General features: G+C 36.0%; 1 protein-coding gene across 2 annotated transcripts in view; it reads left to right on the top strand.

Moving 5' to 3' along the window:
• Positions 1 to 20,041, top strand: part of jus (EB domain-containing julius seizure protein) — a 236,467-nt gene that overhangs the window by 188,660 nt on the left and 27,766 nt on the right. For both annotated transcript variants that reach the window (XM_089632310.1, XM_089632309.1), the window contains exon 3: positions 16,842 to 16,994. In XM_089632310.1, coding sequence (XP_089488436.1) covers positions 16,842 to 16,994 — 153 coding nt within the window. The remainder of the gene's footprint in view (positions 1 to 16,841; positions 16,995 to 20,041) is intronic.

Here is a 20,041-nt window from a genome sequence, read left to right as displayed (position 1 = left end):
ATTGAGACAGTGACACAAAACCACCTAACTCGTTGTCTGGGAGACGAATAAGAAAAACTCCCAGGTTTGTGAAGCTTGAGCAAGGGTCTGTCATGTTCTCACAAACTGTAGAAGATTAAAAACGACCCCTAATCTTTCACCAAATACACGTGAAAGATTAGATTGTTATTACTGTGTATTCTCCTTTCACCTTTTCATCAAATTCATGTATATGTGTAAAGAGTTAGGAAATTTGCTGGTTGATATATTTCGTCCTCACATGGAGATCGAATTGAGAATTAGCTCAGTCACCATCAATTTTCGCTACTCAAACCCTCCATCCTTCACCCTTCCATCAAACTCATGTATATTTGTAAAGAGCTAAGAAATCTGCTGGTTGACCACATTTCGTTCTCTGAAAGAGATCGAACGGAGAATTAGCTCCATCACCAGCAGACCTTCTCGCTCAACGCCATTTTTTCCTCATCCCTCATTATTCTTGAGGTTGATTTCATGAATCTGGAAGGTGTACCCTACGCACATAGCGTATCGTCTGTCTTTAAGACAATCTTTATCCATGAAATTTGCTTCAAATATTTCCTTTTCACCCCATTCCTAGGTAATCAACACATTTCTTGTAATTTTGAAAGTCGTAAGTTGTTATCGCTCAAGCGCTAACACCGGCCATGGAAGGCCAACTTCTTTCAGAAACTTGGTGTTACTACGGCACAACCACCTACCTACCTTGTAAATCAAATAGGTAACCTCACGCCAGTCGTGATAGTTTTTTTTGTCTCCCCAATCTCGGGATACTCATGGTATAGTCAGCATAATAGATCTCTCTCTACTCTCTCCTCTCTAACCAACAACGTTTTTTATCTTTTTGTCTTTTCTCTTGAACACAATTTGTTTCTCTCCAAACGTTTTTTCATCATTGGTCTACCAGGCAGGTAAACTTCAAGAATTTTGACTATAATAATAACCTGTCCCCGGATTAAAAAGAAGACCAGCAGCCCTCCTCATCACCTGCAAGCTGAGCTTCACTTCTTTGCCGCCTTCACTTCCATCACTCACTTCTCTCCAATCTCTGCGTACCAAAAAACACCCGACCGCACCCAAATTAGGTGTGAGTCGTGCGTGCAGTAGCAAATCAAGTTGTCTCATCATTCTAACCACATTCAAAAGAACCAACCTCAGAGCATGCCAGCTCAAGGTTAGTTATGTTCCTGCAATCAACTACCTGCCGTTTGTACAAACCAACTACCTGCCGTTGTGCAATCAACTATTTGCCGTTTGAGCAACAACCACTTGCCGTTGTGCAATCAACTATTTGCCGTTGTGCAATCAACCACTTGCCATTGTGCAATCAACTACTTGCCATTGTGCAATCAACCACCTGCCGTTTGTACAAATCAACCACTTGCCATTGTGCAAAACTACTTGCCATTGTGCAATCAACCACCTGCCGTTTGTACAAATCAACCACTTGCCATTGTGCAATCAACTACTTGCCATTTGTACAGATCAACTACTTGCCGTCGTACAATCAACTACGGGCCATTGTACAAATCAACCACTTGCCGATGCGCAAACTCAACATAATAGCCATCACACGCATCGATCATCAATCAACTTACTGGTATTACTCCATGTCTTTACCAACTTCACTTCACCTTGACAACCACTGCCCCACCACATCAGCATAATGGAATTCACGCTGGTACAACATCAGAACCCGGATACTTCTGGCCCTCAGCATCACCATCTCTCAACCACAACCAAGAAGCACAGTTCAATTTCTATGGCCCTAGTGATACTTGAGTGCAATCTCAAATGGGTCAAGTTACAGTGAAAGTGTAACTTTAATAACTTCAGTGAAATTACGTCTACTTGGTACTCAACGAACACTACGCTCTTCAAACTTAGCTTACAGACCAATGAAATTTTAGAGTCAGGTTGTTGTCTTTTCATCACTGCATAACCTTGTATGTTGTTCTTGTCATCACTGCATAACCTTGTATGTTTGTCTTTTCATCACTGCATAACTTGTATGTTGTTCTTGTCATCTCTGCATAACTTGTATGTTGTTCTTGTCATCTCTGCATAACTTGTATGTTGTTCTTGTCATCTCTGCATAACCTTGTATGTTGTTCTTGCCATCACTGCATAACCTTGTATTTTGTCTTTTCACCATTGCATAACCATATTTTTTTTTCTTCTCTTTGTTTTTTTTGCAAATCAACACTGTTTTTTTCTCTCTCTACTCACCTCACGACAAGATGAAGAGGATTTTTAGTGCCTAAAGCTTCATTACCACGTCGCCTTTTACTGGCGGAGGGGGAATGTGTTACGTAATACAAGTTACCCTATAAAAAGGATGCACACTAGCCCCAATTTCCCCTCACTAGTTGCGACACACGCGACCAGATGGTCGAAATACGTGATCGACTTGGACCACCCACACTGCTCGCGGTCAACACGGGCGGCCCTAAGCGCGCTTCGGCAGTGCAAATCCGACCTTGGTCTTAGCAACACGGTCGCTCACGATGGCAAAAACCCCTCGCGGGCATGGCTTGCATGATTACGCAATAACGGACGCGATCTCGTTCCAGTTTAACTAGATACATTTCGCCATCTAACTAGCAATCATGTTTATTATCTCGGTTCGAACTAAACTCAATGGAGTCCCGTTCTCGTGTAAAATCCCGAGTGCATATTACCACACCATCAGTACCGCTGCTTTCTAAGCGCGGGAAACCTGGGTCAACATGATGTACCACATCTCAAGGCGAATCGTAAGCTTTCAACCTTCCCCCTTTTCTTGTGTTCAATTCTCGTAAATTCATGTAGAATCCACGCTTTATCTGGTCGTCACAAATTAGTAGAGAGAGTTAGTAGGGAGATCTATGTCAACCTGTATTTCTCGAGACAATTAATATACCTTGTGCCTTACTACCCATGTGTTATTATTGTGTGATAAACCTACCCTTTGACCTCCTAACCGATGGACGAGCCTGATGACCAAAGAAGCTGCCCGCCCCTGATAGTACACGAGCCTCATCTCTCTACCATTTTATCTGAGCTTAGCCAATTTAATAACCAGGTTCGATTCCCGGTTTAACCAATACTTAGCATGGAGAACAATGACTGTCTGGTGCAATTTTATGGAAGCACCCTCCCCAATAAATACTCCATTGAAATTTTTGGAGTAAATAGTATATCAGACCGGCGCGCAATTATCGGGGCTCTATAAAAGCCCGAATAAATCATGCTTCCAAGAAACTGTGCGTCTTGTGTAGGGCTAGGAGATTCTTCAATAGTTACCAGCTGCTAACCCTATACAAATCTCAATTATGCCCAACAATTGATGTTGGGAGCCACCTCTGGGCTGGAGCCCCACAATACTTGATAAACCTACTTGATTGTGTGCAAAGGAGGGCGGTCCCTCTGATTGACAATCCATTTTTAACAGACCGATTGCTATCTCTAATGCATAAACGCAATATGGGTATGCTGAGTCTGTTCTACAGGTAATTTAAGAAGAAGCTACAAGTCAAAAATTTGTATATTTTTGGTATACCTTATATTGTAGGTAATAGGCATTAAAATCGCTTGACAAACGGAGTCTAGAAACGTTCGATCATAACATATTATTTTTAACAGTCTCGTATTTATGATCGCAATGTCCTTCAACGATGTCACGAATTTTTGTAATATGTACTCATTGTAAATTTAAGTGTTGGTTCGTTTGCATTGACCAATACTTTTAAGTACCTACTTACCAAAGGCATTGGTTATTATTTGTTTAGCTCTAAACAAGAAAGTGAGAAATTTGCAAATTTCAAATGCATTCCGAATATTCATTGTTGTCATGTCCTTTTGAAATATTAATTTAGCAAAATATTTAGTTTAACACGTCAGGCAAAGTGGGAGAAAATGGTTATACTGAGGTCAACTTTCTTAGTATCTTTGTATCATTCCTTTGTATTATTCTTTTGTATCATTCCTATGTTTTAGCTTAAAAGAGGAGATATTCCCAGTATTAGAACCAACAATATCAGAAGTACTGTTGGCTGGGGTGATAGGTAGTTGAATACATATAGATTAACGGAAATTAGACCCTTAATCTGAAAATCTGTGATTGTGGAAGATCACAGAGTAGTCTGGTTAGCTGATAGGTAGTTACGCACCTAAAGGCTAAGGGAAATCAGACCATTTTGCTTAATGTATTTTATTATAATAAATTGATGTGAATAAAAAACGAAGAAAGTGTTTTCGTGCCTTCCATTGGGTGTTCTCCTACCACGATAGTAGAAACACTACACCTTTTGATTAAAAAATAATTAATAAATTATTTTAAGCAATAATCATTAGCCTGAAACACACATACAAACAAATTATTCCGAGAAAAAATAAATACCGCCGACGGGAATTGAACCCGCAGCCTTAATCGATAATGACGGTAACTTGTCGTCGTTCCCGAACATTACTGCAGATAGCCCACTAACAAACAATTTTTCACAACGACACGTGTTTTTAATTTATTCGAAGTGAACTGTATTTGTAGGTTAGCAATATGTAGTTGTTCTTGGAAACGATGACAAGCTATCGACATTATTGATAAATCCTTTATCGATCTACCGTGATAGATACCCAGGCAGATTGTATCTAGCATGGTTACATCTTAACTATATAGCAGACCGTCTTTCTACTAAAACAGCAAATACTTTCGCACTGTAAGCGATTTGAACTCTGCACAGTTTTTGTCTCCAATATCTCATCTAGCCATACTTTCAGCTCTTAATTGATATTTCAATCATGAGCTGTTATAAAGCTTGGAAATATTCCAGAACTATTAAGTTATCAAACAAAATTATCTAAGTTATATTTATGAAACGTTTAAACTTTATTGTGTCAAGAAATCCACCCTGAGTTTTCGATGTTTGTACCGGTCATGTGCCAACGAATCCACCGTGGATTTGCTAATAACTCACCGCACCTCTCTATTATGGTGTGGCAGTATCAAATATGTGAAGATCGCTTATTTAGCTGGAAAATATAATAAAACGCAAGAATGTTTTCGTACGTCTTCATTATACTAGCTTTTTTGCCAAAACTTCACAAGGTAGAATTTTTTTTATATTACATATATTAAAAAAAACATCGTGTTTTTTTACATTTACTCCAAATAGTAGGCCCTGAAGAAAATAATTCCCCTCGGGTCCTCTGTCATCTTTGGGGATGCTGGGTGGAGGTTATTATAGGAAAGGAAGGAGAAGAAGTTCTGGGAAGGAAAAGGGTAGAAGGGGTGGGTAGGTGGAATCGATTGGTCATTGTGTCTATCCATTCCTGGAGTTCAAAAAGTCTCCTTCCCAATCCGGCCCGCCACGTATTAGGTCGCAGATGGACGGCTCTCCGAAGGTTAACAGAAAAAATATATTTCTGCTATTTTTTACTATTAACACTAGCGTAGATAACTTGTAAAACTGTCGTAGAATATAATGTACTTAGTTCACCCCACATGTCAAACTGTCTGGTTAAGGTGAATACAAAACAACCTCCTAAGAATTCATGAGATGACTTCAGGCACAACTCAGAGCACATCTGGCCCGTGTAGGTACCAGTAGTGTACGTAACATGACATTGTACTTATGTAGAGTATATCTTGCAGTGGCGCGATCTAAAACCAAAGGAAGGCTGAGCGTAGTTTTCAAATTAGGGAATGAATAAATGAAAATGGACATTTTACTAACACCTTCCGCTTGTTGTTATGGCCAACTGAGTAAATGAGTGTACAAATAACTTATGCCTAGTTCAAGACAATATTGTACTGTCCCAGCTCCGGGCCCATTGTCCTATCATGAGCAGGTAATTGGAGGGCAAGACAATGCCCTACAGATAGGAGGGTTGGTTTTCTCAACAGGACCGCATTGACCACGAATAAACGCGCTTTGAAAATACACTAGTAGAATAGCCAGTCGCTTCACGCGTACTTATCTTGGCTCTCGACGCTCGTATTTCGTTTATTATTTAGTTCGTCCTCCAACTATATCCTATCCTAATATTTTTTGCGAACTCGCCTATAACGTGCGTCGTCTTGTATCCATTTTGTTGTATTGTAACCAGTGTCATCGTCTTGTATCCATTTTGTTGTATTGTATCCATTGTCGTCGTCTTGTATCCATTTTGTTGTATTGTATCCATTGTCGTCTTCTTGTATCCATTTTGTTGTATTGTATCCATTGTCGTCGTCTTGTATCCATTTTGTTGTATTGTATCCATTGTCGTCGTCTTGTATCCATTTTGTTGTATTGTATCCATTGTCGTCGTCTTTTATCCATTTTGTCGTCTTGTATCCATTTTGTATCGTTCCACGTTTGGACTGCGTTTGAATTGTTGTATTATCCCATTGTCCCACTGTCCTGCGCATTTGAGGCTGTCCACGGAGATGGGACAAGACAATTTAGTATTTTCTTCTGTACTGTCCTTGTGCGAACTCGACATTACCCAATTCACGGAAAAGATTATTATTAAGAAATTTTCTGGCATATTTTTACTATCTTTTAATTTCTTTTAATAATTCGTTTATCTTAGGGTAGGCACAATTTTTTAGTATTTATGGATTGCACGCCACTGACACACAGTTATACGTTAGATAGATTATAATTGGAGTTGACGTGATATTTTACAGCAGAACAGATAAAATACAAGATCTGATATTAAGAATGACAAAAATACACAGCCACTACATAAGACAACAGAGTAAATACAAGACTGGTATCCAAGTGAACAAGTTGATTGAAATGACGTATTTATGGGACGGTCCATTATCTGCGAGGAAGAAAAGTTAAAGTTTGACGGAATTCCAAATTTTGGTTATTTGGAATTACTATAAGCACCAAATTAACTCCACATAGAAGGCCTAGAAGGCCCACGCGGCCACGGCGAGAATATCCTGAAAAATATGGGTTCGATTGAAGCAATTCTCTATGCCTATCCTTGCTGAGATCTTAATATTAAAGTCGCAAGAAACGTCACATTTTATTCCTTACATGGCGTGCGTAGAAAATGGAGATTTTATTTTAGCTACATCGATAAAAAAAAAATACTGTCGCAGTTTACCAATATGTACAGAACATATTAGATTCTCGTCGTAAAATGTCACGCTTATATTTGATAGGTACCTACAGGGAAGAAAGAAGAGTGAACTGTTTTCATTTTCTTGAGAATATTTCTTTGGAGGTATACACGGATGATAATCAATGACTTTTAATTAAATAAAATAGCAAACTTTAAATATACTACTGTTTAAAATTTATCAATAAGTTTCAAGAATGGTTTCTTCATCAGAATACAACGTATACTTATCGTGATGATGAAAAATTTGGTTTTGAAAAGCAAACAAATTTAATTTAATTTGAAGTGATTTTTAAAACTGAATAACACTGAACAAACATTTTTTTCCTAACTTAAGGATAAAAAGGAGTAAGGTTTCAATCGGCCAGTATACATAGCAACCTAGTAAGCTAATATTGGAATTTAGGATGAGCAAAATAAAGGAATATATTGAGCGTAGTTTTTTTTATATCTGTCTCTGCTTTTCTTGCCTCTATTTAGTTCTTCTTGGCTCTTCGTGATTCTTTTTGGCTCGCCTTGACTCTTCCTGCATATTCATGCGTCATCCTTCCCACTTTTGGCCTTTCTTGGCACTTCAAATCACTTCATGCTTCCTTTTTACTCTTCTTGCCAATTCAAATCTCTTATATCTTTTTACCGCTTTTGACTTTGAGACTTGTTATGGATCTTAGTTCCGGAGGGATTTAATTCCAGATGCTCTGAAAGCGCGAGCACCAAACTTAGTATTCGGCTTGCGCTTATGTTCCATCAGTCTGCCTACAGCTGATGATGTTGCTGATCTCCTTAATCTTCTTTGAAACTCTTTGATATATATTTTATAATTTATAATACATTTATTAAATCGGTAAAATGACATCATCTTGCGACCTCCTTCACCGTATTAAAAAAGTACACGAACTGCGCTAGTACTGCCGCGCACCGGATATTAAAGTTGTTCATATCACCAAATCGAGCTCATTTCCGGGGAAATAATCTTTATTGCTACAGAAAAGTATGTTGACTTATTGAAGGTCGGGCTTTTCCCGACCGTCACACAGGATGCAAACAGTCTATTTCATCGGATATCCTCATATTACATACCTACTGAGCAAAAGGAGACGAGATGGCTGATTGTTTTTTTTTATATTGCTTCACTCTGTATTTTTATACGATTAGTCTTGATGTGTTAGAATTATGCGGCCAACAGACTGGGCAAATGCTATTACTGTAACACGTTGAATGTATCCAGCATAAAGACAGGTTTAATATAGTACGAAGGTATCACATAGATGAAGATATTATTCGTCTACAAATAAATCTCTAAATAGTATAAAATAAAGTCGCTATCCGCGTCTGTCTGTTTGTGCGCTTACCTATTTTAAACTACGCTACGGATTTTGATAGGCTTTTCACTAGGGATGTCAAAATCCGTTGCCAAAGTTAGTAGAACTAAGCGCGCAAATAGACAAATGAAAGATGAAATTTAAGATTAATAAAAACACTACTTTATAACTAAAATATTTTATATAAAACAGTTTGAAAATTTTATAAAAATCAATTAAATTTCTAAAAAAAGTTGTAAACCTGCAGCACAAACACATACATGAGAGGAAAAAATTAATTGAACTAAGACTCCCCTTTAAAAATATGTGATTGATTGATTTATTCTATTTTATTTTATGATGCATGTTTATGAATGTTTCGAGGATAACTATGTACCTATTAAAAATTCTACAACAAATTAAATTATTAAATTACCATCTGATAGTAATATTGTCTTAATGACTGTGCAGTTTAGAATTGTTGTAAACGGAAATATCGCCATCTGTTATTTTCAACAAGAACGGTTGAAGTTTTCAAACTGCAGCGACGGTTTTATTTTCTAGTTGTAACATTAGTATATATTTATATATAAAATTAATTCATTCAATTAATCTGAATATTTTCTGTCTTTAATATACTTTTCTTTAAAACCTAATTATTGTCACGGTATATCTTTTATCTTCCGTTCACAAATACGTTAATAGTTATTAGTTCATACTAAGCTTATAAAAATATTTTTTTATTATTTTAAAACAAATGACTTATTTTTAAATCTTAATATTTTTACGAAAATGCCTTCTAATGGCCGGGAATAAATAAACAAGTTAGTGAGCAATTATTCTGCTTGAATGGTAGGCAGGGACTATATATAACAGCAAAACTACTGAGGTTTATGTGTACTTCAAATTTATCCATAGTCTGCGTTAAAAAAAACTTTCAAAAATATATGAACACGTTTGTACTTCAGCGTATGCAAAGTGCGTCATAAAAGTTCGGTGTAATTCGTGCCCCGCAATAAAAACTGACCATTATAATTCTGCGAGTTTCTCGTTTACGTACACTTTGTACAACCATCAGAAATTATATCACTACGAAGTTGCAGAAAACCATCCGTACCATCTGGGTAATATCTGGAGCAGTACAAACATCCTGAATCGTAGTTTTGGCGAGCTTTCAGACAGTTTCACGTAATGCACGGAAAGCTCCGGTAGGCTGGCGGAGGCGGAGGCCTACCGACTACGTAAGGTCAAACGTCTTCTGACCCAGTTCGCGAAAGGTCGCCTACTGCGCCTGAATATATGCAACGAACATGGCCTTTAATGGGACCTGATTATTTAGATTATCTGTGTCTCCATTCTAATGAAAGCGTATATATTATACTGCGTGTGTTTGCTAGACAAAACTTTTACTCAGTCTTTTTCATTGGTTCCATCCACATGACTAAATCTTAGTTTTTTTTTACATTAACTCCACACAGGAGGCACTCAGGAAAATAATTTCCCCCAGGGACCATTTCCATCATCCCAGAGGACACATGTGGAGTGAACACGGGTCTTCGAGAAACCCATGTTGTAAGAGGGTTGAAACACAGAGGCTGGCAAATTTCACGCCGAGCTGTTGAACTCGAGAAGCACGAGTCGTAGAAGTGTGCCGTTGACAAATGTCAATCGTGTACAAATAAATGTTGTGCGCGCGTTTGGCGTGTTTCCCGACTATGCACCGGTGCCGAAGGGATCAATGACGCTAGTTCCTTGGAGAATCTTTCATTGTAATACCGGTAGAACAATGACAGCATACCTACCAGAGATATGTGCTCTAAGGATTGCAATCCGTTTGTTTAAAGAGGGTGATCTATAAAACGGACCATACAGATATAGTAATAATATCAGGTCATTTAAGAAATATTTAAAATTAACAAATCGTCTTTGTATCAATGAAATTAGTTTTTTTATTAGCATTAAAGCCCCTAAAAACTCATTCTGTGTCTCATGGTGTATAATCAATTGCAGTATAATTTGAAATCGGTCGACGCAGGTTTACTAGTAGCTATTTATAATCCATTAAATGCGTATGCGTATAAGTGTAGACGCAGCTACAAAAGGTTTTTAACCCTTTTGTTCAAATCGAACAAAAGTGTTTTTTTGTTCTCTATATGATATATTGTGATTCAGATTCACTAGTTTGTCACTTAAACCACTAGTTTCCAGACGACGCGACGTGTGATAACGAACACGAAGCACATCTTTCGCTTTATTCTCATCTATCATTCAATCTGTTCTAAGAGGATGAGGTGGAAGCTACCAGATTCATCTCGTTCCGCACTAACTAGATGGATGGTGTGGTCACACGACCTACAAATGAGGAATTTAATTCATTAAAACTTGCAGAAGGCAGTAGGGGAAATAGGGGAGGGGATTCCCAGGTAAATTGAAAATTAAATCACGAAACTAGTTAGTTATTTTTTGATGAACAAATATACTTGAAACACTGGTTAAATAGATAATATTAGCCATGGGAAGAAAGTTGTTTTACGTCTTCTTTCAATATGATACACGTTTTATTAGTTTTAAATATTTGGCTTATAATAAAAGATTTAAGGATCATTGCCTTTCGAAGAGTAAATTTTCCTATTGAAACCTAGTTAACTTGAAAAATTGTGACAGCTCTCGAATGAATTATAAAAAAACATGTTCATACTTATCGAATAAAAAATTTAGAACCGCTTATGAATGGGCCGCTAAAGAATGTCCACTGGAGTTAGTTCAGCGAAACAACGCGCGATGTCTCAGTAACGTAACTTCGCTCTGTTAATTCATGATCTGTCAAGCATTTAAACAAAAGAAATAGCTAAGCTATGCAATAACTTACCCAACGAAACAAGACAAATAAAAAGTTGAAATCGTCATTAAATAATAAATATTTAATAAAGGTCGCGTAATAACCGGTGAACCCACCCAAGTCAAAATTATTGTGCGTTGAACGATGAGTAATATTGTTTTAGTAAATAAATGGCTTCATGGAAACTTATACGCTAGGAACTTTACTAATAAACTTTTTTTAAATTTTACGCAACTGATAAACAAACATTTACCTTACATTAATGGTTGTTTAACAGTTTTGTAAAATTTTAAAAACGTTTATTAGTAAGGCTCTAGATGTATTGGTAAACCATAGATGGTAATAACTTTTGCTAAAAAATTCTGCCTCAATACAGGTTCGTCTAGTGAGGCAAGTTATGTCCAACTTAAATATACCTATTATATATTTTCTCTTTATTACCGTGCCGTTAAACATTCTTTTAATATTTTCTATTATTGTTCTGATATATTTAATTTTGGCTTAAGTAGTATGTATGTTTATATTCCTTTTAAACAAATGAAATTTCAATTTAAAAAAGTATTCGAATAAAGGATTATTCATCAATAAAATTATTTTTGTACCCAATTATCGTTAAAATTTTATCAAACTTGAATAATATTACGCATTACGCAGTAATATTTAACATTACTAACTTACTTACCCAGGCATCAGAACCTAAATTAGTAGGTTTAATTTTATATTGGAGCATGAAAGCAAAATGCTAGCTAACTTGTGAATAAAAATAAAATAATAATTGTAATTCGAACCTCGCTTTTTTTCCATTTCTTCAACGAAAATAATACGAAATGATTATAGTCGCGAGCTATTGGAAAATATCAGAATCTAATTGGATTAGGCTGAAGTCAAGATTTTCTCTTGAGATCTTTCCTCTGAAACATATAAAACTGTAAAATAAATTCTAATTTGGTTTTATGATATTATTATTATGCAGGTGCCGTAATCTTATTCAGACAATGGAATTTCTAATGTACGTTCACACCAGTGCTCGTGTAGCCTTTATTGCCCTTCAACTGCATATCGCCCTCCTACTGCACCACTCCCCAACTATAATATTCCGCCCTCAACTCTGTACCGGCCGAGCTTGGTTCTCGATTGCATTCTGAAATTTACAGCGCGTACCTGAGAAGCGACATGCGACTCTGTAATTCCCTTGAGATCCTCTGTGCTGGTAGTCCGCACCGCACCATGAAGGTCTATTCTTGCATACATGATGGTTAGTCAAATGAGATTTCTCTCCCAAAGGATTCACTGTTGACTAATTGATAGGTCTGAAGACAGGTTGTTTTAATTAACTTCGTTTGCGATTCATATTATCACTACAAACTAATTGCATAGACATTTCGATGATCACGCGACTAAACTTTATAACTAAATTATCTCTATAATATAACTAGGTACTACACATTATTTATTTATTGTTATTTTTGAAGATAAACTCATACATTTGCTGAGTTGAAAAATTTATTGTATGAAATTCAACCGGAAAAAAATTGCTATCTATACTTCCAAAACTATTTAAAAAAAAACAAATATTGTTCTATTATTTAAAATGTTATAGGTATTTTTAACTGCTTTTTATAACATTGATAATATAAGTCATATTTTATAAAATATTTTCGATCTCGCCTATAGTTTTTTGCAGCACGCTCCCTCTAACATTCGTATTTATATGTTATCTCCCTTTCAAACCACCTTCTTCTTCTTTATGAATGCTTATTACGGAGCCGTACAGCCTTCTACGCTGAGAAAAATGATTACGGCTTTTTTATCAAGATACTGTCAAAAATGTGACTACATGACCATTTCCCAATAGAATATTAGTCATTCAGAATATATCTGAACACGTGTTCACGCAAGTACCCTTGTCGAATAAATATAATGGACGAGATGCAAAACTATTATTATTTTGAAAACAAGTGTTCCGACTTCCTCGTAACATATTAGTGCTTTACTGATAGTTTTTTTGAGAAAGTTGTCAAATTATTCGTTATTTACCTACAGTCCCGTTTTCAACAAGAAAACGAAAAAATTTACCAGATTTTTAATAAATTTACAATATTTCGTATCAGTAAGTTTTCTCTGTGTAGTGAGGTGACCATGAAGTACAATAACTTTTTCAATAATTTCATCTATATACGAGTACTAGTTTTTTTTTATTTAATAAAAATCAAATTTAATTTTAAAAAAAAAATTAAATGGAGTTCTACGAATTAAACACAAAAAAAAATATTTATTCATTTCTTTATTCTTGGATAATTTATATAGCGCCGCTTTTGTGAGAGATCACCTCATGGGCGCTTTAACTACTACTACCAACTAGTACTACCAACAATATATTTAAAATTATTACTGTTTATCTAATCATTATGTTTAAGCATTTTTAGGCGTTTAAATAAATAAATAAATAATTTTTTTACTAACTGTTATTTTTTTAAATAAAAACAAATTTAAAAAATAAATAAATAAACGTTTACAACGTTAACAACGTTTATTTATTTATTTTTGTTTATTTATAACGTTTTAAATATTGAGATAATGTGCGCTTCGTGGATCCGCTCTATGAGACATCGTATTACATAATATTTATTAAAAATATGTAGCGAATGTGTTACGTGAAAAATCCGATATATTTTTTCTATTGTAAAGGGTCATAATTGTACAGTTTTATTTAATAAAACGACCTACGAATAGGACACCACTAGAGAAAAAATATTAATTATATTTTTGTTTGATTACGGATAAGATCATTAAAATACTGTACATTTCGCTGTGTATAGACATGAAAAAAACGCGTGAGCCGAGCCACGAATTACGGGAAAGCAACGAAGCAACAACAAGTGGCGTTTCGCGCCATTTGCTTTCCCGTAAGTCGTGGTTCAGCTCAGCAGTTCGGCTCGAGTGTTTATAAGCACCCTTACGCGCGTGTTTGAAAATCGCAATGTATTATTATATCTACTCGTACATGTTATACGTGTTCGTCCAATCAGTAAGTAGTATTTTATCATGTGCCTTTTGAAATAATATACGTACTGGGATCTTCCTTGCTGAGGATTTCATTTACATATTATTAAAGTTTAGTAGTATGGCCTGCACTGGAAACTAGGCTCCACACTGTCGTTTTTAGATATATCGATCTATTTAAATTTCACTTTTTTTTCGGAAATGAATGAATGCAAATCTTGGAAGTTGAAATCAACCCACTTTCCGATATCCGTTCAAGCTGAAACTCAGCAGATATACTCGTTATCGATGATAATGCATTAAGTGGCAAACAAATAAACGTAAGGAAGGATTTATTATCTAGAAATAAAAAAATTATTTAAGAATACTAAAATGTATTACCACAAAAAAGATAAAACAAAAAATAAATTAATTAGCATCCTACTATATAATATAAATTGCATAGGTAAAATGAAGGTGCGATATCAGTTCGTTCTTGATTCGAAGTAGTAGTTTCCGGTTCTTCACAGCAACTTCACAGTTTATAATTTATCCAAAAAATAATCTTGTAGTCCAATGCAAAACAGCCTCACGCTGCTGGTCTCCAAAAGGGTCCCTCTTAACCAATGAGGATCGGCAGATGCCATCCGATTCCATCAATCCAATGGTCAATGCTCCATACGCAAAGCTGATGCTCACTCAGGAGTGGCAATGTGTTAGTCGAACCTCAGCCAAGAGAAATGCCCGCTGCTCTGGGCTGGTGATCAAAGAATGGCGACTGCTTCCAATGCAAATCACATATCCTTGCTCCCTCAGGTTTGGCAACTCTCCAAGTCAGAATTCCAGGGCTGTCAATTTGACCAATAGCAAAATGAAAATGTGTAGGTATTTAAAGGTCCCACACACCAAGACCATAGATGCGATGTAAGTAAAGTGATGCACACACACCTTGTTACAAATCTTATATGTAACACGCATACACACACGTGGAAGTATACGTATTTCTTTGAAATTGGATGATATTACAGCAGTTGGTTCCAGTCCCTTGGGAGGAAGGTACAATCCTCATTCAAACAGTATAACAATATATTTGAATACATTTATTAATAAAAAATGTGTATTTTGTTAGAAAAAACTTTGTTTTTTATGGGTGGATTTTTGAACTATGTTTAAACATCCATTATCCTTTTACTGTTAGCCTTTTCAACAGCTCCAAGCGTTTTTAATGTTTTTTTGTGAAGGCTTTTATAAAACAATGTTTGTTGAATTTTAACATAACATAACCAAAATTGAGTGTGTTTATCTGCCCTCTGTGACTATTAAAAATATAAATAGAGTGTTGACCTTCGTGTGGAAGGTTTACTATGCAATTAATTATGCGGTTAACAATGTATTAGGTTTCATATTATATGTTATGGTGTAAAAGTAATGACACACTTTTGTAAACCCAACCAATGTTGTTAACAGGATAATCCAATAGAGAATTAGTGTGGCAATATACTCTATTGAATAGGCGTGTGTCACAATATACTGCATATAAAATTATTATTTTAAATAAAATAATAATTTTATTTAAATAAAATAATAATTTTATCCAGACATTTTTAATAAATATACAACTGAATTTTGGATCCGTGGTTTCCGCTATTTTCTTGTATGAATTACGAATAACTTGACAATATTTGAAAATCTCCTAATACCACCACAGTAAGTGAAAAATGTGGCTTGTGCTGTGATGGGGGACTTAGCCAGCCGATAAATTGAACTCACGACGCCTGGGTGGGACCCAAATTTCAACTCAGCCACTGACCGGTGTTCACGTGTAAATAAAGTACTATATTGGTGCAAACTTAATAAACTTTATCTAAACATAAGTAAATGCCACATGAAAAGACTTTTAAGAACAATCTTTCAAGTATCAACATAAAATGAATAATATTTTCCTCATCTCTGTCAATCACATTAATGATTGATTTTGGCATTATTTTCGATTCCAAATTTAATTTTCTTTCTCGCATCAATACAATAACAAATAAAGGGTTAAACATGCTTGACTTCATTCTCCGTAATGACAGACACTTTAAAAACTTTTCAACGTTAAAAATCTTATATCAGCATAAATATCTTACTGTAAACTCTGTCTATATGCAGGTCGGCAGGCGCATCCTGAACGCACCTCACCCGATGAACCCGGGCACCCCTGCTAACTCACCAAAAGTGACCTATGGCAGAGATGTTGGTTATCCAATAATTGGTGCCCGGGGCGGCGGTACCAATACCCGCCTCCCAAAAAGACTCTACCATAGTTGTTAATATTTTTAACACAGCCTTTATGATGTTTTTAAAAAGGCTTACTATTTTATTTGAAAAAATATCTACAACCTTTTATTTTTTAACTTTTATAATGATTTCATAGCAATATTACGGCTTGATCAAGTTGTGCGAAAAACGGACGACCCATTTCGAATTCATATGATTTTGTAGGAATATGCGAGATTCTATTGAAATTCATTTATAGGTGTGCTTATTTTCTCTGTGGCGACTGTCTTTGGAAGTTTCTTTCTTACTTTTGTATAATAATAATGTTTCTTATTTATTTTTAGATTACTCATCTCGCGGCGTCAAGAAGTTCGGCGACCGATGCGACATAACGGCGGAGTGCGGCTTCCCGGGGTCCGTGTGCGACCCCGGCAAGAGGTCGTGCCAGTGCACCCCCGACCTACCCGTCACCAACCACCTGGACAAGTGCGGGAAAGGTAAACCCAACCAACAAACGCTCTTATCATATTCATGGCATATCATAACATGACACTTCTCGGGGTTCATGTGTGACCCCGGCAAAAGGTCGTGCCAGTGCACCCCTGACCTACCCTCCACCAACTACCTGGACAAGTTCCGGAAAGAAAAACCAACGGACGAACGCCCTTATCCTATTCATGGCATGTCGTAAAATGACATTTCTCGTGGTCCGTATGCGACTCTGGCAAGAGGTCGTGCCATTGCACCCTTGACCTACCCGTCACTAACCGGAGAAAGCTTACTGATATAAAATATTGCTATCTTTTCAAATTATTCGTAATCGTCTTAAAAACAGGAATGCATGCCTTTAATGAATGTATTTCATGTTAAACTTGTAGTAATAAGGAATGTATTAACGTGACGTCTTCTTCGCTTTTCGTCATTACATATTAACTAGGCAAACGCAGGTGCATGAGCACGTGTTCCGATATATTCATAAAGTGCTAACATATTTTAGGAAACTGTCCACTGTCCCGTTTTTAACAGGATTTTAATAAATCGACAAGGCTCATTTTTCTCCGTGTGGTCTAGTGAGAGTAAGGTAAACTCAACCAACCAACGCCCTTATCCTATTCTTGGCATGTCATGAGATGATACTTCCGGGATCCGTGTGCGACCCCGGCAAGAGGTCAGTGCACCCCCGACCTAACCGTCACCAACCACCTGCACAAGGGCGGGAAAGGTAAATCACCAGTAAACGGTTTTATCATACTCATAGCAAGTCAAATAATATATGTTGTTTAATAATAATAATGATTGGATTATTTATATAGCGCCGTTTTCGTGAGAAAATCACCTCAAGGGCTCTTAACAACTTAATTTATGCATTGATCACTTAGACTTAATTACTTTTGGTTTATAACTAAGTTTCATAGATAGAGAGAGACTTATAACTAAGACTAATGTCGAGTGATTTAAAACTAAGACTTTTAACTAATGACTTAAGTTATACATTTTTTTATGACCATGTGGGCATTTACACAATACCGCTAAAATACGACTTACATCTACGGCTTAAACTAGACTAGATTTACGACTAACATACATATTTAATTTATATTTACAAATACCGATTGTTATGATTTCTGCCCGTGGAGTCAGTTATAAAATATTTAAAAAATAAATTGTTTACGCGTAATAAACGGTTAATAACGGTGAAAAAAATTCAAGTAGAAAAATCCCCTGGACTGAGCAATGAAAAATACTGATGAATAAAAAATAAAAAAGGTCATCATTCTGGATACGACAGGTTGAAAAGGTGAGTCTTTAGTTTTGCTCTGAACTCAGATGAGCTGTCGATCTTTGACAAATATGAAGGGAGTTTGTTCCAAGCTGTTGGGCCTGCTACTGCAAAAGCTCGGTCTCCAAAATTGGTATTGTGATTGCGCATAGGTACTGAAAGTTTACCTATGGCTGTTGAAGATGCTGATCGAAGCGTTGCCTGCCTAACATTAACATCGTTTGGAATGCAGAGTTCCGACAAGTAGGGTGCCATATCATGTACGGCTTTAAAAACCATCCAGCAGAGTTTGAATTGGATTCTCTCAGGGCACTTAAGCCAATGAAGGTTCCGCAAATGTTGTGAGATGTGGGAATATTTGGAAACGCCAGTTATCAGCCTTGCTGCAGCATTGAAAACTGACTGAAGTCTTTCAGTGTATATTTTAGGGAGACTTGCGTATATGCCATTGCAATAGTCGAGTCGTGATACAACGTAGGAGTTTACCAACATCTTTGTGGCGTTAGCCGGAATATTTCTTTTTATAGATTTGATTTGACGCAGGTGAAAGAAACCTGCGCTTACTGTTTTGTTAATTTGGTATTTGAGTGAGAGATCTTCATCTAGTTAAACACCTAGGAGTTGTACCTAACAACTGCTGTCATGGACCGCGCCACGATCTGCTTTGCGTACCGCTTGACAGAACATATGTATTTTCTGAGCACAGCATGACATAAGTTATTGTGCTGCTAAATAACATGTCTCTTGAAATCTTCAAATTATAAATCTTTAAGGTTTCAAAAGACATGCAAATAATGTCTCTCAATAATTCACGTCCTTTTTTAATTAAAACTATTTGAATTACAGTTTTTCCGGGAATGATTGGAAAAATTCTTGGAGGCAGAAATTAACCAACTTCCCGACATTCGATCGAACTGAAACTCGGCAGATACATACGTTATCGATGACAATTAATTCTTCAACTTTTAGTGGTAAACCACACACACACACGCGGACATATACGCAATTCTCTTCCAACAGTCAGTATACGATATTAATTTCGGTCCTACCCGATCGGCATTTGACGAGGTTGATAGAGTTGTTGACTCCAGTTCTTGGGTAGGAGGATTGAATATTTAAAAAAAAAAAACAGTTAAAAGATATATCTATCTAATTTAAAATGGTATATATTAAAATGGATGGATTATAGTAAAAAATATATTTACGACGAGCTGATATTTTTATGATTCAAACTAACGAAACTACCACTTATGTTAACTTTTGTATTTTTATAACTGTGATGTGTATTTAGTAATGGACGCAGTCTAAGAGTCAGCGTTGTGTATTTATATATTTTTGATGACCATGCTCAATAGCTATTTGTGGCTATTGTTGGTTGTAACTACGACGTTGTGCAATTGTGCAAAATGACTTGGTGCGGGGTCCTAATGCACAATAAGTGCCATAATAGCTCAATAATGTGTAATGACTTAAAGACTTAAAAATAGCTATTACTGCTTTTATTTGACGTCCAAATGTTTTTTAAATCGTAGTTTTATTTTATTTTGTTGGCTATTTAATTATAAATGTTTAAATTTTTCAAATTTAGTTTTAAGTCAAGCGATTTTTTTTTGGTTAACACTCAGGTCATATTATGATTTTTTGATTATATCCACTTTGCAATAAAATTCAAATAAATGGAATATTTCTGAACGTATCCTAGTATAACTATTTTTGATAGGTGATGAAATGGGCTTTAAAGTTTTATTATTAATAATATATATA

The sequence above is a fragment of the Hesperophylax consimilis genome, chromosome 6, assembly GCF_061612785.1.
Source record: "Hesperophylax consimilis isolate HC1 chromosome 6, BYU_Hcon_1.0, whole genome shotgun sequence".
NCBI lineage: Eukaryota > Metazoa > Arthropoda > Insecta > Trichoptera > Limnephilidae > Hesperophylax > Hesperophylax consimilis.
Note: the sequence above shows the minus strand (reverse complement) of the source record. Positions and strands in the feature narration are given on the sequence as shown.